The following is a 22,593-nucleotide window of genomic DNA, read 5'->3' as shown; positions in this document are numbered from 1 at the left end:
TCTAATCTTAAATCTATAAGCTACATACAATTTAAAAGTGCCCTCTAATTTAATAGTCTAAATCAACGAAAATTGGTCGTGTTTGCGCGTCTCACCATAATAAATGACGATGTAAGATGTTGACTGTCATGCCGCCGTTAACAATATATATACGAGATTAAACTAAAATATTTCATTTTTTTATGATACTTCACAACCTTTGTTTTACACTTTACACTTATAATGTGTATTGAAATTAATAATGTATTCAATATCCCTAATAATAAGTATAAATAAAAATATTCTATTTTTAAATTACTCTGTGTATTATCACTATTATCCAAGTATAGATATTAATATAATTTTAGGGTTGACATGGTCAAATGCGTTATCGCTTATCAATGCGTGATTATTCATATCCATATGACCATATGATAGAAGAATAGAATTAATATAATTATTAAATATTATTGATATTGAATATAATAATATTATAGTTATTAATTATTATACCATAAATTATTATTATATCCATATAATTAATACTGTTATTGTGATAAAACGTTGTTAATTAATTAAATATGCAATAGACAATAGTTAATACATCTATCTAATGATCAATATCCATCCTCATTTTATGTTAGGTTTTCAATTATAGATTATTTAAAATTTATTTTGTGCTGATAATAATTAAACCAAAAATTTAATTTTAAAAATCATTTAATATTTTTGCTTAAATATTAAATAATGTCTAAGTTCAACTATGACCCTCATAAAATATATGAAATTGGCTTCATAGGCTCAGGAAATATGGCTCAAGCTATTGGACTTGCTTTTATCAAAAAGGGTAAATTTATTAAATAATTTTAGTTAGTTTATGTTTCATAAAAAAGTTGTTTACCACATATTTTAATATCATATTTCAATAGGTTTTTCATTTTGTTAATTACCTAAGTAACTTTGTATGTTTAATTTTTGTACATAACATTTTATTATTTTTTCTTTTTATATAAATTTAATCTACTTATAGTTTAATTTTATTTTCTACAAAATCTGAAAATAATTAATAGTCTATTAGCTTACAAAATATCAAAGAAAATTACATAAATTAGAGTGTTGATAGTTCGGACTAATTCAGACTGAGCATTGTTCAGATTACCAAATATTTTAAAAATTACCTAATTAAATATCTAAGATTTTGATTTTTAATTCCATCATCTTTATATTTATTGAACTTTAAACTACAAAAATACTAAGTAATTTTAACATAATGAATTAGAAAAAAAAAATGTGTATAATAATAGGACTTAAATATGAATGTTACTTTAAATTCCGAACAAACTATAAATGTATTTACGAATAAATGGACTTATACCATCCGAATTACCACATTTACAATATTATCAGGTGTCCGGCTATCGAGACTATATTGTATTTATTTATTATACTATTTTATAATAATACTAAAATTAATGTAATGGCTTGTTTTAATTAATTTTTGAAAGGTATATGTAAAGCAGAAAATTTAATTGTATCATCGCCTTCGGAGAATAATAAAAAAGTATGGAGAGATATTGGTGCAGCCGTAACAACTGATAATAGTAGGTTTATAGCAATTGTATTTATGATGTTTAGATGATGTACGTTAAAACAATTTGGCTCATTGGTTATCTATTTTTTTTCAGATGATGTGTTTGTTAATACTAAAATAGTATTTTTAGCTATAAAACCCCAATATTTTCCTAAGGTTACATCAGAATTATTTTTAACAGCTAAGAGTTCTTTAAATATTTTGGTATCAATTATGGCGGGAATATCACTAAACACATTACAAAAGGTAAAACATTTTAATTAAAATTTATGTACTTCAGTCTAATATATTTTATTGAGTATTATTTATATTTTAAAGAATTAAAAATATTGTTGCTTTTTCTTTTTAGTAATTGTTAAATTTTAGAGTATTTTGATTTATTAACATACTCCAAAAATATGAAATTAAAAATGTTTATTGTCGTTCAAAAAATAATAAAAATTGTTATTGAAATAATGAATAGTTTATGATAAAAGAATCACTATGTCATCAAACATGATGTAATAATTTAATTTTGATTACCTATAAATGAGTGTATAATTTTATTTTTATTATTTTAGGCATTCATGTTTGAATCTAATGTTATATTCAAAGTTATGCCAAATACACCTAGTCTAATAGGAGAAGGATTTTCAGGTTTGTTTAAATAACATTTTTACAAAATTAGAGCTGTACTACTTATTTAATTTAGCCTAACTTCTTGCTATCTTATTACAAGCTAATATAAATACATGTGTTTATGATATGTACTTCAGATAGTTCAATTGAACTTCTGTGTAAAATTTGCAAGTGGTTAAAAAAACTGAGTACTACTAAATATTTAAATCAAAAATTAAATTATTTCCTTTATTACATGATCATTTTTCCTTTTAAATTAGTATATAGCTAAATATATATAAAAAGATGTTTAAAGGAATAGCATGATGTATTTTATGGACGGGCCATTCAAGTTATTTGAACTGCCAATTCAAATTTCATTCGACACCATTGTAGTTAAAAAGGAGATTTATTTATCAATATCACAATAAAATTAAGCTAGGCTTGAAACATAAATTAATATAATTTAATGTTCAAAATTAATTATTTTTAACTAAAAATTATATTTGATTTAAAATATCATAGATTTAGCCATTAATCAATAATCTTTCTATTAAATATGGTTGACATTAACAATTTAAAATGTTATTTATTATTGATGCATGTTTTTAGCTATTTCTTACCTAAATGAAGCTAAATTGGAGGACATTTCAGTGAACTTGGAAAAAGTTAAACTGTTAATGAGTGCTGTGGGTAGTGTAGAAGTTATACCAGAATCATTAATGAACGCAGCTGGAGCAATTTCGGGTTCTGGTCCTGCTTATGTAAGAATTGCATATTACAAAATAGGTTTATATAGTATATAATTTAGTTATTATTAAATTGATTAATTAAATACATAATATAGATTTAATTTAATTGTTTAGGCATTTCTTATAATTGAAGCATTAGCAGATGGTGGTGTAAAACAAGGACTTCCACGTGACTTAGCTGTACGTTTAGCAGCTAGTGCTATGGCTGGAGGAAGTCGTATGGTTTTAGAAACTGGAAAACATACTGGCCAACTAAAGGATATGGTAACATCAGCTGGAGGATCGACAATTGCAGCTATACATGCTTTAGAAAAAGGAGGAGTTAGGTAAACATAATATTGTTCAATTAATTATTAATTTAAAATAAACAATTACTATTCTAAATAATTCATATAGATATGCCATGATGGATGCAGTTGAAGCAGCTACTAATAGATCAAAGGAAATGGGAGAAAAAAAATAATAATTAAAGTTGAATTTTATCATTTTTTAGAATTTGTAGTTTAATAATCATCTGTTTCATTAATTTTATACATCATCTTAAGTCATTATAATATAATACAGTAAATTAATATTTTTATGTTTTGATAGTAATAATATTTTATGTATCTGGAGCATATTCAACACATCTAGATGGATCAGTTGGGAAAAATTGTTGACATTTAGTCATTAAACGTTTCAAAGCCTGAATGTATTTTCTTTGTGTTTCATCATTTAGTACATGCGCTACATTTTTAGAGAAAATCTTTTCTCGACCTGTACGAGCATGAATACCAACCATAGTAACTCCAATAGGCCACGGAGCATTGCCAATAGCCATTTCTAAATATGCATCACTAGCTCTTAAATAATCTTTTTCTAACATATGTTTTGTTATAAGTGTTAGACTATCCAAAATATCATCAGATAAACTACTATTTTTTAGTTTTCTTAATAATGGTTTTAAATAAATTTGGGTTTGATTATAAGTAGCTAACGCTAACTTTCCTTTTGTGCTAGCTTTTTCTTTAACAGATCTAGCATTAAGCTGTACCTCCCACATTTTTAATAATAGTTGTAAAAGCTGTAGAATAATCTCCATATCTTGAGATCTATCACGTCTTCTTCCTAAAATACCAGCTTTAGATTGAATGGTTTCATAAGTTGCCATTGCTTCTTCCATGCTTTCCAACTCTGTATAAGTCTTTTCAGGAGCTTTATTTGTCATCAGCTTATCTAAATAATCTTGATCGACTTTCTCTAATGCTTCTTGAAAATCATTTCTAAAACCCTAAATCACAACATATTTTGTACAAAAATTCAGAAATAGTAAAATCAGAAATTAAAGTCATACCTTGTTTGACTCTGGTTCAGCAAGTTCACTTCTACGTAATCTTTTAAAAGAATCAAGTTCTGATTCTCCAAACAATGTAATAGGTTCACCACGATCTCTTAGTCTCCGAATTACTTCTTTTCTTGACAATGTGTGTTTTTCAGATGTAGTACTATTATTTTCATCACCACTACCTAATAATTTATTGTTAAACAATTATTATGTTTAAATAGGTAATATTTTAATATAGTATACAATAATATCTAAATATAAAATGTCAATAGTAAAAATATGTAGAAAAAAATTACAAAAATAAAGAATGTTCATAGTAAAATTGTTAAAAATATAAAAAAAAAATGTACTAAAAGTATGAAAATGGAATAAATGAGGAACATCATATTACTTTATAACAGAAATTCTCAACCCTTTTATAACTAAGAACTTTATATTTTAAAGATTTCCTAGTATCACTTATCCTAATAACTTTTGAGTATTCTGCATTCTACAGATTGAGAAATGCTATATAAGACAATAGTCTTATCATCGTTATAAAATTAGTAAACTTTGTCAAACACTGAATAACACCTTAAATAAAGTGAAACTTGTAGGTATTTATTTAAAATTTATAATTGACATTGTGCTATAGTTGTTACTTATAACAATAAGATTATCAAGACACAGTTTTTTACTATCATGTCAGATAATTACAATTATCTATAATATAATTATTAAAATAATTGTGCTGTAACTATGGTTACCAAAATTTAAACCGTCTCTACTCAGAATTATTTTTTATTGTATACAATGGATTATTATTGAATTCAAATTTAATAAAATCTATCATGGGGATTTACTCATTAATGGGATCCACTCGACACTGGACACATGAACAGCAGAACGGTACTCACTAACCAAACTTTTTTTTTTAAATTTAAATTACTTTACTGAAGACAGTTTATTTAAAATAATTTTACCACAAAAAAATTTATTGGACAATACCCTGGAAATTATTTTCCATCATTTTTACCTAAATTTAAATATTATACAATATAATATTAATATAGTATCAACTAATATGATGCAATACTAACTTTTATTATAAAAATAACATACAAAAAGACAAATTAACTTATTCAAATGAAATTAATAAACTAATAATTATAATATATAAATGATAAATAACATTATCTTAATAATTTTTAAACAATATTTTTACGAATAGTATATTAATTATGATAAAATAAACCATAATTAAATCAATCTTTTAATATTTCTATAATTCTAATTTTAGAATAAGGTTAACAAACATCTTTATATCACTCAAATCTATCAATCTATGTAAGTATAAAAAACTATACTAACCTGATGATTGTTTTTCAACTGGATTTTCAAGACCTTCGATTTGTATAGTACTTTTTTTTAAGTATTCTTCTCGTTCTTTGTTTAATAAATCGGATCTTTTAAAGAACTTTTTATTTGGATTCTACACAATAAAATATAAAAGTATATTAATATCAAATACAGTATACTAAACAATATTAAATATTTTATGTAAATATTACTTACCAATAAATTAGCATCTTCTAATTGTTTTCTTTTCTTTTCTATTTCAGCTTTCAAAAGATCCATAGTAGAAACCTAAACCTAACCTATGGAATTTAATTCAATATTTATAATACATCGACTAGAAACTTAGAACTAAGAAGTAAGAAGTGAGAATATTAATCAAAAAATAAAAATTCAAAGTGTATAGTGTATACTGTAGTACTGTACTTTGATAAAAAATATAAGCATTTAATAGAAAATAGAGATAACAAAAAGTAACTCAATGATAATAATTGGAATATCAGTAAAAAAACTCGTCCTTTGATATAATTATTTATTTATTTATATAAGCTCACTTTAATTGTACCTAATCATTTCACTATATTTATTTCATTCAATTATATTTTTTATTAAAAAAATTGTATATTCAATGGCGTTACAAACATATTTTTTAGAGTAATATCATATTACAATACATTATAATATTAAATAGGTATTATTGAAGTATAATAGAACCATAGACCAGTCGTCCATAACGGACGAATTAAAAGATTTTGTAAATTGTAACACTGTAAATTGTGAAATGTTTTACACTTTTACGATTTACAAGTAAATATCTAAACATAATAAATTTGGCATTTATATATTTTTTTAAATGTAAACTAGACATCAGTTATTTTTCAAACTTTCAATTTTATAAAAACGAAATTAAACAATTACCACAATTGGTTGTTTGAATTTTCATTTTCGATTATTCAAACAATGCTGTACGAAGTGTACGAATGTAGGATTAGCATATGAAGAGGATCAGTACTTACACGCCTTACTAGTTACTATAGACTATGGTATTGAATATTGAGGACTGTAATCGTCCCTCATCAATGCATATAAATAAAATTAATGTTTATATAGGTACCTACCATAAGTCATAACTCATAACACTATAACATAAGTTTATAGATACGCAGACCCGCATTTTTTATGGTGCCTACTGCCTATTACCTACAACATTTTTAAACTTCTTCTATGTCACTCTTAAAATGTCAAGTAAATCATTATGAATGTTTAGATTAATTTTTTGTAAAATATATAATAACCATAATTCCTAATAATAATAATAATAACATAATTTAGAAAAAATTACATATACCTAATTTAATAACAACAGGTAAAATATAGTTCCCTAACTCAAAGTATTAAATTTTTAAAAGCTAATAAAATGCTAGAAAATGCATTGTTACTAACTGGTATAATGGATATGATCTGAATATCTAATCCACTATTTGGGTAGAACATCGTAAAAACAATTGGTTAAAATACCACAAATAAAAATTCGCTATATAATAAACTTTTGAAAAAATTACTATAAATATTTGTATTGGACATACGGTATTGTAATCTGGGGTTCCGCTAAGAACTCAAACAAGAGAACCATACAAGCCTTTCAAAACATCACTCTTTGTTTAATCACTGGTGCACCCTAGTTCGTCTCGAACGAGACCATAAACTACGACCTCAAATTACCATCCATTGACCATACAGCTACCTACTACAAACGCTTCCACGCCAAACTTCAAGTTATTCCTAATCAACTAATCAATGAGTTAGCTTCACTAACACTTCCAGGTAATCCAACCAAACGTCTCAAAAGGAAATGGTGCCGTGATATGATAACTTAAGTTTAAAACTTACCTATAAATGTAAGAGGTGTCACAAATATGTGATTTCCTCTTCGTGTGTTTATTCCTGTCAATTGTCTGTAAATGTTTATTCCTGTTAATTGTCTGTAAATGTTTATTACTATTACTTATTGTACCTTGTATAGATCGTAATTCTTTAATAAAGCCAAATTTAAATTTTAAAAAATATATATATTTATTTTATTTTTATTAACATTCTATAATTTTGACTTATTTTATATTTGTGTTGAAAAAGTTAATAATAAAACATTCAACTTCAGCCAACGTTGACACATTATGTACAATTGAATTTCATTTTTCGTATTAATATCTTTTAAGCTTTGATATAATATATTATAACTATTTGATTTAGCAATACATATATTATGATAAATTCAATAGTTCAGATGACCAAATAACAACATGAGAATAAAATATATTTTTTTGAAAGATTTAATTTATAGTTTATATTTACAAGTAGAATTCCGATTATTCGGATTAATTTATATCATGGGTGATCCAGATATGCAAATACCCAGATGATTGATATATGATATACTAAAAGTTATATAATTATATGTATATATTCACACAATGATATCCACTTGAATTCTTTCATAGTATGCACTAATTGCACTATACGTTTTCTATTAAACGGCATTGTAACACTGAAATTCGCTCGTTATAACGATAAGAAAACAACTGACTTAGGTACTACAACGAAGTACGAACAATACAAAATTCTAATACTTATTTTTTATCTAATCTACGACTACGATTATGAAGAACGACAAAATATAATTACGATTTACAAGTTATTAAAAAACTAATCATTTTTTTTCTTATCCGGTTAATTGGCGTTTGGATAATCGGAGTTCTACTGTATTCAACTGAAAGAACCGCGCTTTTTTCAAATTTAAATTGGTCCTAATTTACAGTGCTATCTTGCTAAAGTTTACTGTGGTTAGTGACTACACTGATTTACCACTACCGCCGGTCCATATTGGTAGCGTTAGGCATTGGATAATGGATAATTCGCCAACTCGGTGTTTGTTTTTTAGTTTTTAGTTTTATGTTTACGTTTCAAAGTTTCATTATTCGTTCTCTACGCTGACGCTTCTGTGATTTATTCAATAATTGTAAACAATAATTAATCCCGTGGATTGTTTAAGTAATAAGTATAATAATACTACACGACTTGGACTTTTTGTCAACCTTAAATCTATCTGTCTTTAATTTTTTTTATTTTATTGCTGATTAATTATTAATTTTAACACTAGTCGTATCTAATTTGTTATTTTATTTGGCGTTTACTACAAGACATTTAACTGTACGATATTTGTTCGAATCCACTGAAGATAGTTTGTACGACTTGTTAACATGGTAATATTATACATATTTAATTAAACAAGTAGCTTAAGAATATTAATCTCCTGAATGCATTTCAATTATGTTTAATATTGTTTAATATAATAATATGTATTCACGCATTTTCTTTTATTGTGTGTTCAAATTTGATATGTATATATTCCAAATAAATCATTCAATGAGCTTAAATTCTTTTTTAACGTTTCAAACTTTGTTATGAATGTAATTTTTTATAAGAAATAATAATAATTGCCTATCAATTAATATAATTAATTAAAACTAGGTTTATTCCCTTTCAATAATTTGAATCCATAATTTTTGATAGTTTACAACAAAGTATTAATAAAATCTTGGTACTCTCTATTTGTATTGTAAAATTGTTGATATATGATGATTAAATATTACTGTTAATTTATAATAATGATGGGCAATTTTGAATTGTGAAAATTAATTTCTGTGGTAGTTTCTAATATTTTGGTTTATTAGTTATTTACATTCAAATAAATACTTAATTAACTATTCAAATTAATACAAAATAACAATTTTTTATTATATATTAATATATTATATATATAATCAACATAATCTTTTTGTATTCAAAATACATTTTTACCCAAATTATCTGCTAAGTAAATATGCAATAAAAAAATTAAACATTTTTCTTTCTATTCTATTCTATATTTTACTTAAAATTAATTTCTAATAATAATTAATGATGTTTTTATCCAAAACTTCTGCTATCTATTTATTATACAATAGGAATTCATTCAAATATATACTCTGGTCCAAAAGAAAATATTTTATGAACTGATTGATTTTTGTTAGTACTGTACATTTCCATCATTCACCTGGTGTTAGATTGATTATTTGGTTCTTTGCTTGCCAATTACATCATTCTTAATCCATTAAAAGTGATTGTTCTTTATTGGAACTATAGAGTTTTATCCCTGAAATATTATAGTCTTAGTATTTCAAATATTTTTCCAGCATTATGTTCAGTTTGTAATTCTGTAATAGAAAACATTATTTAATATAACATTTTAAATTGTGCAAACATACAAAGATTATTGGTAACATCAAAATATTCTGTAATTTTGTATTCTAACATAGAGAAAACAAGTAGTGTTAAATTTAGCTGACATTGTTTATAAGTTATTACACTTGTGTATTAATGCAATACTATTCAGTATTCACCATCAATTATTGATCCTTCAATCAATTTTTAAAATATCCTTACTTTTTTCAAATAAAAATGTAATGTATTCCATTTAATATGAACTATTTCCTTTTTTATTTTAGAGGGAACCTGAACATTTACGTAAATTATTTGTTGGCGGATTAGACTACAAAACTACTGATGAAAACCTTAAAAAATATTTTGAACAATGGGGTGAAATTATGGATGTTGTTGTTATGAAAGATCCACAGACTAAACGATCAAGAGGATTTGGTTTTATAACTTATGCTGCTGCTCATATGGTTGATGATGCACAAGGTGCACGTCCTCATAAGATAGATGGTCGAACAGTAGAACCTAAAAGAGCTGTTCCAAAAACTGTAATACAATATTATTTAATTGAGATTAAAATAATTAATTATTGTTTAATATAAATATATATTTTTTTAAAGGATATTGGAAAACCTGAAGCCGGAGCAACGGTAAAAAAATTGTTTGTTGGTCTATTAAATGACAGTATTACTGAAGAAGATTTAAAAGAATATTTTTCTCCGTATGGTAATGTTACTTCTGCTGCCCTAGTTGTTCATAAAGAAACAGGCAAAAAACGAGGATTTGGTTTTGTCGAATTTGATGATTATGATCCTGTTGATAAAATATGTTGTAAGTTTCAAGTACTTGTATCTTATCAAAATATTTTTTTAATTTGTTCATATTACTTTGTTTAATAGTAAAAGGATCGCATATAATAAAAGGAAAAAAAATTGATGTAAAAAAAGCATTGAGTAAAGAAGAAATGGCTAGAGTAAATGCTAGAAATAACAGTAATTCTGGAGATAATTGGGGTAGTGATAATCGAAGTGCCTGGGAACCAACAATGAGGAATTTTGGAATCAGTGGAAGAGGTGGAGGATGGAGAAGTAAAAATTGTTAAATTAATTTATAATATATTGCTTGTTAATAACACATATATATTTATTTTATATAATTTATATAACATTTTAGGTGGTAATGATCCTGATCCGTGGGAATCAGGCCCAAGTTCTCGAGGAGGTAATTGGGGAGGCCCTTCAACTAGTGCTTGGGATAATAGTTTCAATGATGGCTATCAACAAAGTTTTGGTGCTGGACCTATAAGAGGAAGTAATGGCCCTATGCGAGGAGGTGGAGCTGCTAGACCAGGACCCTACAATAGTAACACAAAACTATATTTATTATTCTATAATACTATTCTACTAATTATGTTTATGTTATTTCTTAGGTGGTTTTGACAGTGGATACAATGACTACAGTAGTGGATTTAGTGGCAGTAATTTTGCCAGTGGTGAAGGAAGTAGTTTTGGTGGAAGAGGAAGAGGAGGTGTTCGTGGAAGAGGAGGTGGCCCAGTAAGAGGAATATCTGGAAGAGGTCCTGGAAATCCAAGTCGTGGTGGCAACAGAGGTACTTTTGGACGAGGTGGAAGAGGAAGATACTAGCTATGTAAGGTAAATTTAAAATATTTATTTTAATCAGTTATTAACATTAAATAATTTATTATAAAACTTAAATATACTCATTTTGAGTTAACACTTAGAGCCATTATAACATAAATTTCTAAAACCACTAATTTCAAAAAAATATATTTAGTCTTTTTTTTTATTTTTTAACAATTTATTTATAAACTAAAGGGTTAATTAAAAAAATATACTTCTAAAGTAGACTTATTGACATGTATTTTAATTTATCATAATATTATATCTGTAGAAAAAATAAATAGGGTTAACACATTGATTAATTATTCACAACAAACTGTCCTGCAGTTAAAACTTATATTTATAAAGTATATTACATGACAAATTTATTATAATGTGTGGTCTATTATTATTTAATACTACCTTAATTCTAAAATCTAAATTATATTTTTTAAATACTATTACAGCAACTATGTCAGGCACGGATCCAAGTGAGTGGGCAAAGGGCCATCCCTCCTTAGACTACTTTTTTAATTTTTTTATTTAAAATGTTTATATTTCATTTAAAATTAATTCAACCTAAGAATTATTCACCTTTTATTTTATTGTACTGATAAATTGGAATTTAAATAATAATATTTACTTATTAGATTACATAGTATTTACACTGTTTTTGTTAAATTTAGGCTGAAATTTTATTCAAGATGCTCCCCGTAAATATGTTCTGGATCTTGCCTGAGTTATGTAATAGATAATTTTTAGTAATTTTTTTTGGGGGGAGAGGGTTATAGTCCATTTATAGTCTTTGTCACGAAAATTCACTTGCAATGTTTTTCTCCTTGAACAGTTCTTTTTCTATTCTCTATCCTAATTTTTTTAAGTCATTTCCCACTCCTTGGTCCTTATATCTTTGTCTAAAATGTTGTCTTGGAATTTTTGAAGTTAGTTTTGATTTGTAACTTCTCCAGGTAATCAACCTCTAAGTGTCTATACATGTTCAGCCCAGCTCAGTTTACTACTTTTTAAACCCTATTGATACTAGTTTCTCCATACAGATGATAATTCCTGTTTTTTTTTTTAAGTAATTACTATTCCAAATATTGAATTGCTATTTTTGATAATTTTATTTATTCATTTAAACACTCAGTTTAACCAATTTATAGTTGTAATTATATTATACTTATTTAACTATATAGTTATATATAATGAAATTGTGTCTTGTACAATTTAAAAGTAGTCAATTAAATTTTTTTATTGAAATGTTGTACAATTGGCTCTAAGTCGTAACTAGAACTATAAATATTTATTTATGAAACAGGTTTAAAGTAGAATATTTGTTTTATTTGTGTACAGGTTAAAAAAAGTATGAGCTGACCCAAAATGTTACATAAGGGGTTTGGGTCAGGAGAATTCCAACCCGCAGAAATTTAAACTTGTGCAGGCCATCAGGAATCTTTTTTAAATTTTTTATTCCTCAGTTTATATTGACAAAAATGAAAGGCATTTAGGCTTAAAGATTTGTGTGTAATTTTTTTTCTATTTCATATATGTTTTGATTACAACATTTTAGTGCGAGTGATAATTATTCTTAAAAAGTAGTAAAGATAAAAAGTCAGTATTATTCAGAACTGTAAGCAAATTTTCCAAATTAAAGAGTATGTAGTAAGTTAGGTTTAAATAATAAAAAGATAGGTTTAGATGACATCCACAAATTACATTAGAATATAGATAGTATTAACAATTAATTATACATATACTAATTTGATTTTATTTATTTTTTATTATTATTATTATTATTATTTTTTTTTTTTGATTGATATAAAAATTAATGATACTGTTTAATAACTTATTTAGAATTAGGAGTAATGGATCATTTAGTTAATTGAGTTTTATTTATACATTTCATATTGTAGTCCAACTACCCATTTTATGATTTATGTTTGTGTTTGATCGTTCAACATATATCTAACTAATTTAGGAAATATAGCGTGTAATAATTTATTGAGTATAGATACTTGTAATCGACATTTTTTTCATCTTATAATAACAGTGTTAATTATTTAAACATAATTATGCAAAACATTTAATCTATTTTTTGTGTGTTTTTTATACACATTACTACACTTATGAAATAAGTTTTTCATTAAGTGGATTCTTAAGTTTATTCCTGTCTTTCATTAAAAATAAATAAATAAATACAAATAGTGTAAAATTGAAGAACTGTACAATATTTATAATTTTTTTTGACCTGACTTCCAGATTTGTATCAAATCAAAATATATATTTATAATTATTGTAATAAATATCTTAAATTGATTTGAAATTTTGAAATTTTAGGAAATGAGTAACAACTTGCAGTATACAAAGTATACTGATTTAATGTAATAAGAACTTTACATTAGATTATCGTATCCTTATTCTTAAAAGAAAGTAGTAAGTATATTATTATCATCATCCTCATTCAAGTCAGATAACTAATAAAAAAACACCTATTAGTTTTTAGATTTTTCTTTTAAAACTTTCATAAAGTTTTAGTTGTCAATACTTAAAAGGTAATATTAAATTATATTTATATTAAAAATATATCATTTTCTGCTATCTTTTATTTACAATATCTATTAATTCATTGGAAAGTTTAGTGTGATTATAAAAATAAATAAACAAGTTATTATTAATATGTTAAATAACTTTTGTTATTTAATAAATTATACATTCATAAAAAAAGCTTTATAAAAATATTAATTTAATGGGATATGCTATTTATTCATAGTATAATTTATTATTTAATTTTATATGATTTATGGTAAATACACACAGAATTAAACAAGGAAATTGTTTATATATAGATTAGGTTACTGATTAAAAACTAAATTGAAAATTTTAATAATGTATAATAAGTTATATGGATAGGATAAACTAATATTTTTTTCAACAAGAATTTGAATTTTTTTTTTTTTATTTGAACATTACAATTTAATTAACTTGAATTTTAGTTTATTAATTCAACTTAATTTTAAATAAAAATAAACTCTTATTTTAAACCTTGAAAAGTTGTAATATTAATAATGTTTCTATGCTTCATGAACTAATATTTAATATGTATTATATAATAGTTTTTATTTTAATTTAATTTTTCTTAAACTGGTTGAGTTCAAAGTATTTGAATTTGAGTTTTAATTTTTAACTATTTTTTAATGAATTTCTCTAAATTTAGAGTGTTAGAGAGTCCATAAATTCAACAATCTATCCCTGGAAATTTATGATAGTGATAAATCATTAATAAGTAAGTCAAGGAGTTAAACAAAATGCACTAAAATAAAGTTTGAACTTAGGGCTATGTATAACCTAAGTATATTTAAAAAAATATTATTAATTAATCAATACTCATTTTATTTCTTTAGATGGTTAAATTCTGAGTTAGTAATATGTTCTTTTTGCATGGATATTTATTTTTATACATTGTTTTTTTTTTTCTTAGCATGACGATTGATTAACTTATAATATTAGGATTTTACTTAAATAATATTGATTTTTAATCATTTTTCTTGAATTGCAGTATATAATTTAATTTATTCAGTATTATTTATTTGTGTTTTTCTAGTAATTAATCATTTCAGTATTCAATTCATAATATATTTTATTAATTTACATTATAATATAATACTATAATAAATTATTTTAGTATATTTAACTCGACCAATTGGTTTTTTTTTTAAATTTTATATTATCTATAATTAATTTAATAATGGCATTGTTTGTGTTTAGTAGACAGAATTTAACTTATTTTAAATAATTTAGTAAAAGCAATTATATCTAAAAAAATATGATTGAATAGTAGCCTATTTTCATAATTTAACAATATGAAATACAGATCACAGTTTCTATACAGTTATTAAACCCTAAGTATTTATTTAAGCACATGTAAGATTGTAGAATACTACACTAAACTTGAAATAATGATATTGATTACAATATCCAAGTTTCTTAGTATATAAATTCTATGGTTCATTATGCTTTTATATATTTAACAATAATATTTATTAGATAATTATATCAGTTGTAGATTTTTTAAGTATTTCAAATAATTTTAATTTTAATTAATATTTGATTAAACCGTTGAAAAATAAATAAAAATATTTGTATTATTTTCCTTGTAAATTTTTAATGCTTATGCATGTACATATTCTGCTTTATTTATTTGGATAAAAGTCATTTTTGTTCTAACTATAGTGTCTAATAAAGTCAACCACTTATACTTTTTAAACCCCTTACCTAAAATTTTAATTTTGAATGATTAATTATTAATATTTGTTGTAAAATATTATAAATATTGTGCATAATAAAGTTAGTTAATTTTAAAATAATTTTGTGTGATCAAGTAAAATATATTTAAATATTTTAAACTTATTTTTACAATAAATTTTCCAGATGCTGTAAATATAATTAGTAAGTACCAATAATAAGATAAAATCAGCCATTAGTGATGATTTACTTTTTTCATAGTTTAAAATGTAATATAGATAATATTTTATTTTATAATACTTAATAAAAGATAAAATAGTGAAATAAAATAAATCTTATTAAAAAAAAATAATAATAATTTTTATAGTTTTTCTGAATAATTGTTTTAGTTTTTGTAGAAATATAAAATCTTTAATATGAAAAGAGATGTCAGCTTTTTAAAGTATTTACGATGATTAATTGAGATAATAGTAGTATATATTACTTTATTTACATTTACATATGTTCTATTGTAAAACAATTGTTGTCTTACTAGAAAAATACAAATTAAATCCTCCTTGATGCACTGTCTATGACCTATGTGAACCCAAGTACAATTAATCAGAAGATCAATAATTTAATTTTTATTCAGTTATTTCTAATTAAATAAATTATAGTTTATAAATATTACTACAAAAAAAATATTTCCTAACTTATATTAATATATTGTTGTTTTTTATAACCACCATATATAACATTATATATTGTTATATATTTGTAACATTTATATTTTATTTTTACCAGACAGAATATTTTTCAAAAAAAAAAATGTTGACTAATTTTTGAAGATTGCTAAAGCTATTGTCATTTCAAAATTTTGTTCTTAAAAGGATTAAGAAGGACAAAAAAAATATACAATAATCCATGGAAGTGAATTAGTAAGTTGTTTCTACCCTTAAGTTAAATAAATGTTTTTTTGCATAAATTATTTTAATTTAATGTTAAGAAACAAAACATATTCTAAATGGCACCACTGTATATAACTGATAATAACAAAAAAACAGTATTATCTTTAATATTATCATCTTTGAAAAACCGAATTCTTTGACTTTAACTTACCACAGAATTTATTCCGGCCTAAACTGATTAGTGATTAGTGAGTAGTAATTCGATTATTTTAAAAATTAATGGCTTCTGTAAGAATTGTTTCAAGAATAATTAAAGAACGTGAGGATCTAATTTTTGTTTTTCTGTGTTGAGTAATTAATTAATTTTGTACAATGTTATAAACAGCTTTACTATCGTTGGCAGGTTAGTAACAACATGCTGAATTTTATAATTATTAATTTATATATCTTTTTTTTTATTTTTTTATTTTAGCATTTATATTATAAATGGGTTACAGAAATTTAAGTAATTAAAATCGTTTTTAAAGTAAAGGAATATAATATTTAAATAATACCTTGTAGATAACTAATATAGAATCTATTGATTCTTATGTGGAAAAATATAAATTAAATATTAATTTTAGTTTTTAGATTTAGATTTTAATATTTTTTATAATTATTTAATTGTTTGTAAAATTTATAGTATTTACAAATTGATCTGCATAATTGAAAGTTCATTAATAATAGTCAATATCTTTCAGACTATAGTCAAATTTTGATTCATAAATTAACCATAGTTGTTAATTATCTAGCTAAACCTTTTTTTTTAAATAATTAAAATAATGAGTTTTTATATTAGATAAATACCGCAATCATATTTTAATAAACTCTTATAATATATAAATGGTAACCATATTCTCACATTTACAGATTTTACTACTTATTTCAACGCATGTTTCATAATTTTATAATATGAGATATTTTTATGTTTATTTAAATTATAATACTTAAATACAGAATATATATATCTTCTAATTGTAAAGCCTTATTTTTTAAATAGTACCTATACTATAATTATTTTAGTCTATTCATCGTTTGTTGCTTATTAATTATAAATTAAATAATCTCACTGATAAAGTATATTTAAAAAAATTTGTAAAGAAATAAAATAAAAATAAAACATTTAAGAGAAATTAAAATAAAACTAGTTATGATAATATATTTAAAAATAAAAATTTGTAAATACTAAATACTGTGACTATTTTATTTATACAGAGTGATTCACATAGCATGTTTCTTTTTTCTTCTTTTAAATTACAGTTATTAATTCCTGATTTTTGAAAGTTTCAAATATATTTCAAGAAAAATTTTAAATTTTAGACCAAGGTTCACCAATTAATATTTTTGATGGGATATATTAAGAAACTGAAAATTTTTCACGGGCCATCAAAGTTTTAAGTACATATTTTTGTTATAGGTTTGGTTAAAATGCTTAAATAATAGGTATTGTTTTAAAATTGGATGTAATGAGAACATTATTTTTTTATTTATTATTTGCTATTGTTTTTAAACATTAAAAAAATAATAAATATTTGTAATATTTGAAAAAATTATTTTTTGTCTGCGAGCCGGATAATATTTGGTGATCACTGTTCTTAACATGGGCATAACTTGGAAATTTTTTAGGAAGGGGAATAAATAGTCAAACTAAATCTTAATATTACTTACTTTTAATGAAATATGTGTTACTTTTCTTGTATACTAGTATGAGATATCTATTAGCTAGTAATGAAATAAATCAATAATAAATAAATAAATAAACTTAAGTACATTAAAAACATTGAAAAACTTTAATGTTCTATAACTTCCTAACAAAAAACTGACTATAAAAAAAGTAAGTAGGTATGTACAATTAACTTTATACTTAGAATAATAACAAATTTATATTAATTGTAATCTTCTGCCTCTTTGAGTACTGTGTTAATTCCAAATAACTTTTAACTCTATCTCAAAATTATCTATTATAATATCATAATATGTGTTACAAGACTTCCCAGATATTTTCATTGCAACAGTTTTTGTAGCTCAAACAACTTAAAGAGCATTAAGTATTATGATATTGTTTTCCTCAAATCTTTTTTTTATGTCATTGATTATGATATTTAGAATGGAAAAATAAATATTAAGTTTGAAGTTAGATGATATATTATTAATTGCTTTAACTTCACTACCTCCTAATCTAGAAATAATTTTTCTATTTCTTAGAATATCTAGCAATTTAATATCCTCTTTGGTAGCAAATTGTTTAGTTTCAGTCCAAAAAAGGTTAAAACTATTATAATTTTAAAGTGATTCTAATTCCAATAACATAGTATTTATTAAAATTCCAACAGTTGAGTAATTAGCATTTTTTTTTTTTTTTTACTTACTATTAGTTGAATAATTTTTAATAATGAACTCGTTATCAGGTCTATGAATGGAATCTATTTCATTTATTTGTTCTAAGGTAGAAATAATGAAATTAAAATTTGTTAAAAACGATAGAATAGATTTAATTCAACAGTTCCATCTCATGCCACTAAGTGGTTTAAGAGTATTATTTGACACTTAACTCTTTTTAAACTCTCAAATACTGATTTTCTTTTTTAAGAGGCGCCTATAAATATACACATTTTATTTAATGTACTAAACATGTTTCTTTTCCACCAATATCAACGATGCACAAGTTAAGTATATGTGCAAAGCTATGGACTTATAAAGCTAATTTATTTTCATCTTATATTCATTTAATTATTCCAGTGTAAAAACCACATATTGAGGCAGTTCCATTGTAGCAGCATTGTCCTCTCATGTTTTCAATTTTTAAGCCCAAAGCTTGCAAAGTATTTTTTAATAAATATAAGAGTTTTACCATTTATTATTTTTGTTTTGTAAAAATTAATAACATTTTCTAATGCATTTAATTATTTATCATAGTACCTAAAAGCAATAGACAATTGCTCATGCTTTTTTAAGTCTTGAGGAGTTTTGTTCATTATAACACTGTACACCACCTACATTTTTAACATTATTAATAATCTTAAATAAAACTTTTATACCCATCAAATTTATAAAACTGTTTTGATATTCAGAGCTAAGATAACACTGCTTGTGTTAGTCAAGGTATACTCAACACACAACTATGGACCAGATGCCTGCAGCTAAACGACACTTTACTATCTAAAATTATTTATTAACATAATTAATGTAGATAAACTTAAATTAAAAATTGAGATTTAAAATAAAATACTCTATAGTAATAGCTATAATCAGTAGTTTTTGTATTTATTTTGAAAGATGAAGGTATGTAAAATATCAAAAGGGCATTGCCTCTTCTAATTTATTCTAGGAAGGCAATATCCTCCTTGCTACCTCCCCATTTTACCCCTATGTTAAAGTGTTTTTTACCATTTAAAAAGAGTATCCTGTGAAGATACCAAATTCTGTTTTTTAAATTACATCCATCCTTTTCTTCTGAAAAATATTTATGAATACATTTCTAAATATTTTATTATATCAAAATAAAAATTATATTTAGTAGTTTCTGATCAATTTAACATTGTATATTATAGAAAATAGGTTGGAAGATAAAGGAGGTATGTGGTTTAAAACATATTTTTGAGGACTATTATATTTATTAAAAAAAATTTAATAACTAAAAAACTACTTATTTAAATATTCAAAAAAATTGGCCACTGAATAATTTATAGTAAATAAGGGGTTCTCATTTAAAAACAAATTTTTCGCATCACAAAACTACATGATACTACTTAAGTTATACAAAAAAATATTAAGAATTTTAATAAATTTATTTTTAAATTAACAAATGGAGGTAAGCATGCTTTGTAAATCACTGTGTATACATATATAATTTTTTTAAATTACGGTATAACCTTAATAAAATAAAATAATTAACAAGTAGTTTTATTTTTCGTATAGTAAATTATAATCTATAAATATTTTATACTATCATAAATTACTTAAATATATATTTATTTTTTCAGATAAAATCATTAATAATGTTCAAGTTCAATTTTAATGCAGATAACTTGGATGAGTCTGTATCTAATGAAAATGAACATCAAATAGTCAAAACAGAAGAGTTAATTAATCCTTACACATTAACTACTTTACCATTTACAGAATTGATTATTGGAGATAAGTCTTTAAAACTGATTCATGAATTTCCCAATACTTACAATTCGGATCTCATTCCTGGTACTTATGAAGGAGGTTTTAAACTTTGGGAATGTACTCTTGACCTCTTAGAATATCTAAATAAAAACACTATATATTGTAAAGAAAAATCAGTCTTGGATTTAGGCTGTGGTACTGGCCTTTTAGGTATTTTTACATTGATCTCTGGAGCTCGGAATGTTGACTTTCAAGATTTTAATAAAGAAGTATTAACCAATACAACTATGAATAACGTATTAGTAAATTGTAAAGAAAGATTAAATAATTGCAAGTACTATTCAGGTGATTGGAAATCATTTACTACATTTAAAGAAGACAAATATGATCTAATTTTAACATCAGAAACTATTTATAATGTGAACAATTATGCAAAGCTTATTAATTTATTTGAAAAAAAATTAAAACCATCAGGAAGTATTTTATTAATTGCTAAAAATTATTATTTTGGTGTAGGTGGTTCAATTATTGAGTTTTTAAATTATTTAAAATCTTCTAAACTGAATGCTGATATTCTTTGGACTAGTACAGATGGAGTAAAAAAAACTTTGCTCAATATACATTTTTAATTGTAATAGTTTTTGTTCATAAATAATATAAAAACTAACAATCATATTATGCAATTGTTTTTAAATTTATCATTGTTCACATTAATTATATTATCATATTAATGGTAATTGACAAATATTGTGTTTATTTAAATGTAATATTATTTTATAATATTAATGTAATATCCATTTAGATTTTGTACACAATGAGTTTTTAGTCATTAAATATTTATATTCGAGTAGATTATAAACTAATAGTTCTAAGTATCTCTGTTTTATTAGGTAGAAGAATATTCAACTAGGATAATAGTGAATACTTCAAAGTTATTATCCATTTAAATTGCTTATTCTTTAACCTTAGTTTGAGAAAAACAATTATGAATCATAGTAAATATAATTGTATTTTAATTTATTTTTTTGAATTAAATTTTGAAAATGTATATGAATGTAATATGTATGTAAATAAATGATGTATTTTGAAAAAGTACTAAATATATTTTTATAACAACAAGTAATATTTTAATCATTATTTTAAATAATCCTTTATGTTTTTTCAAATTAGTTATTTATCTAATTAGTCTTATATATTATGTATATATTTATATAATATATAAATTTACTCAATTAATTGATAAATTACAAAAAAAAAAGGTTATTTAATTAGGAACAATGTTTTTAACTAAAATAGTAATTAACGTGTATTATTTGCTGAAAATTTACTATTTTTTTTTTTTTTTTGTTAATTTTTTGTTTTTATTGTTTTAAAGGAAATCCACTTTTTTTTAAACAATTACATCAAAAAAATCATTTGCATAGCATCAAGTTACTAATTAGGCCATTAAATTTACTTTAAATTATAATTATACTTGAAAAATTAATAAATAATTTAATTGTGTGTAATTTTTTTTGTATTCTTATAGGTACTTTTTTTAAAAGTTTTCATATTTTACTAATTTACAAATTTTTTGAAACTTGATTTTTATATATTGATTTATTCCAAAAGTATTCTACTTCTAATTAAGAAATTATTAAGGTAAATTGACTTCCAAAAAAGCTGGACGGAAATCATAAATAATTTTGATTGCCAGGAGGTATTAATTTTGTGTCAATTTCAATTTTTTACTCAAATACTGACATTCAATATTATAGTTTTAATTTAAGATTCAATAACCGGTATTGATGTTTTCAATGATTTCACTTTTGGTTATTAATGGATTATACCAGTATTTAAAATCTATATTAAATTTTTAGA

The 22,593-nt window shown here is 23.4% G+C and overlaps 4 protein-coding genes across 6 annotated transcripts; 3 read left to right on the top strand and 1 right to left on the bottom strand.

Moving 5' to 3' along the window:
• The first annotated feature begins 545 nt into the window (after positions 1 to 545).
• Positions 546 to 3,445, top strand: LOC112601687 (pyrroline-5-carboxylate reductase). The gene is made up of 7 exons (XM_025349419.1): positions 546 to 826; positions 1,485 to 1,580; positions 1,665 to 1,816; positions 2,131 to 2,206; positions 2,780 to 2,931; positions 3,034 to 3,245; positions 3,316 to 3,445. Exons 1-7 carry the CDS (start codon positions 727 to 729, stop codon positions 3,380 to 3,382), a joined length of 855 nt encoding a protein of 284 aa, XP_025205204.1. The 5' UTR covers positions 546 to 726; the 3' UTR covers positions 3,383 to 3,445.
• An 8-nt stretch (positions 3,446 to 3,453) lies between these two features.
• On the bottom strand, positions 3,454 to 6,009 carry LOC112601685 (pre-mRNA-splicing factor 18). Its single transcript, XM_025349418.1, has 4 exons — positions 5,798 to 6,009; positions 5,594 to 5,714; positions 4,253 to 4,425; positions 3,454 to 4,189 (listed from the first exon to the last, which is right to left on the bottom strand). The coding sequence occupies exons 1-4, from the start codon at positions 5,858 to 5,860 to the stop codon at positions 3,521 to 3,523; spliced, it is 1,026 nt and encodes a 341-aa protein (XP_025205203.1). The 5' UTR covers positions 5,861 to 6,009; the 3' UTR covers positions 3,454 to 3,520.
• A 2,481-nt stretch (positions 6,010 to 8,490) lies between these two features.
• Positions 8,491 to 13,209, top strand: LOC112601641 (heterogeneous nuclear ribonucleoprotein A1, A2/B1 homolog). 2 transcript variants are annotated; one of them, XM_025349352.1, is made up of 7 exons: positions 8,491 to 8,838; positions 10,123 to 10,380; positions 10,453 to 10,663; positions 10,732 to 10,920; positions 11,006 to 11,194; positions 11,262 to 11,480; positions 12,806 to 13,209. In XM_025349352.1, exons 1-6 carry the CDS (start codon positions 8,836 to 8,838, stop codon positions 11,474 to 11,476), a joined length of 1,065 nt encoding a protein of 354 aa, XP_025205137.1. In that variant the 5' UTR covers positions 8,491 to 8,835; the 3' UTR covers positions 11,477 to 11,480; positions 12,806 to 13,209. The 2 variants fall into 2 exon arrangements, with proteins under 2 accessions (XP_025205137.1, XP_025205138.1); XM_025349353.1 differs by lacking the exon at positions 12,806 to 13,209 and having other exon boundaries at positions 11,262 to 11,487.
• A 3,268-nt stretch (positions 13,210 to 16,477) lies between these two features.
• On the top strand, positions 16,478 to 21,395 carry LOC112601642 (histidine protein methyltransferase 1 homolog). 2 transcript variants are annotated; one of them, XM_025349355.1, is made up of 2 exons: positions 16,478 to 16,611; positions 20,604 to 21,395. In XM_025349355.1, exon 2 carries the CDS (start codon positions 20,619 to 20,621, stop codon positions 21,360 to 21,362), a length of 744 nt encoding a protein of 247 aa, XP_025205140.1. In that variant the 5' UTR covers positions 16,478 to 16,611; positions 20,604 to 20,618; the 3' UTR covers positions 21,363 to 21,395. The 2 variants fall into 2 exon arrangements, with proteins under 2 accessions (XP_025205140.1, XP_025205139.1); XM_025349354.1 differs by lacking the exon at positions 16,478 to 16,611 and adding an exon at positions 16,686 to 16,984.
• Positions 21,396 to 22,593: the final 1,198 nt, after the last annotated feature.

This window comes from Melanaphis sacchari, unplaced genomic scaffold, assembly GCF_002803265.2.
Source record: "Melanaphis sacchari strain LSU unplaced genomic scaffold, SCAv2.0 Contig7_pilon_pilon, whole genome shotgun sequence".
NCBI lineage: Eukaryota > Metazoa > Arthropoda > Insecta > Hemiptera > Aphididae > Melanaphis > Melanaphis sacchari.
This window is presented reverse-complemented; position numbering and strand designations above follow the sequence as displayed.

What these genes read in the sequence shown, in the direction of transcription:
- LOC112601685 (XM_025349418.1), bottom strand. Translation starts at nt 5,860, where the DNA reads ATGGATCTTTTGAAAGCTGAAATAGAAAAGAAAAGAAAACAATTAGAA. An exon ending in TAGAAGATGCTAATTTATTG is followed by an intron (nt 5,715 to 5,797) that starts GTAAGTAATATT and finishes TTTATTGTGTAG; the next exon opens with AATCCAAATAAAAAGTTCTT. An exon ending in CTGAACCAGAGTCAAACAAG is followed by an intron (nt 4,190 to 4,252) that starts GTATGACTTTAA and finishes GTTGTGATTTAG; the next exon opens with GGTTTTAGAAATGATTTTCA.
- LOC112601641 (XM_025349352.1), top strand. An exon ending in AAAGAGCTGTTCCAAAAACT is followed by an intron (nt 10,381 to 10,452) that starts GTAATACAATAT and finishes ATTTTTTTAAAG; the next exon opens with GATATTGGAAAACCTGAAGC. An exon ending in TCCTGTTGATAAAATATGTT is followed by an intron (nt 10,664 to 10,731) that starts GTAAGTTTCAAG and finishes TTTGTTTAATAG; the next exon opens with TAAAAGGATCGCATATAATA.
- LOC112601642 (XM_025349355.1), top strand. Translation starts at nt 20,619, where the DNA reads ATGTTCAAGTTCAATTTTAATGCAGATAACTTGGATGAGTCTGTATCT.
- LOC112601687 (XM_025349419.1), top strand. Translation starts at nt 727, where the DNA reads ATGTCTAAGTTCAACTATGACCCTCATAAAATATATGAAATTGGCTTC. An exon ending in ACTTGCTTTTATCAAAAAGG is followed by an intron (nt 827 to 1,484) that starts GTAAATTTATTA and finishes AATTTTTGAAAG; the next exon opens with GTATATGTAAAGCAGAAAAT. An exon ending in TTAGAAAAAGGAGGAGTTAG is followed by an intron (nt 3,246 to 3,315) that starts GTAAACATAATA and finishes TAATTCATATAG; the next exon opens with ATATGCCATGATGGATGCAG.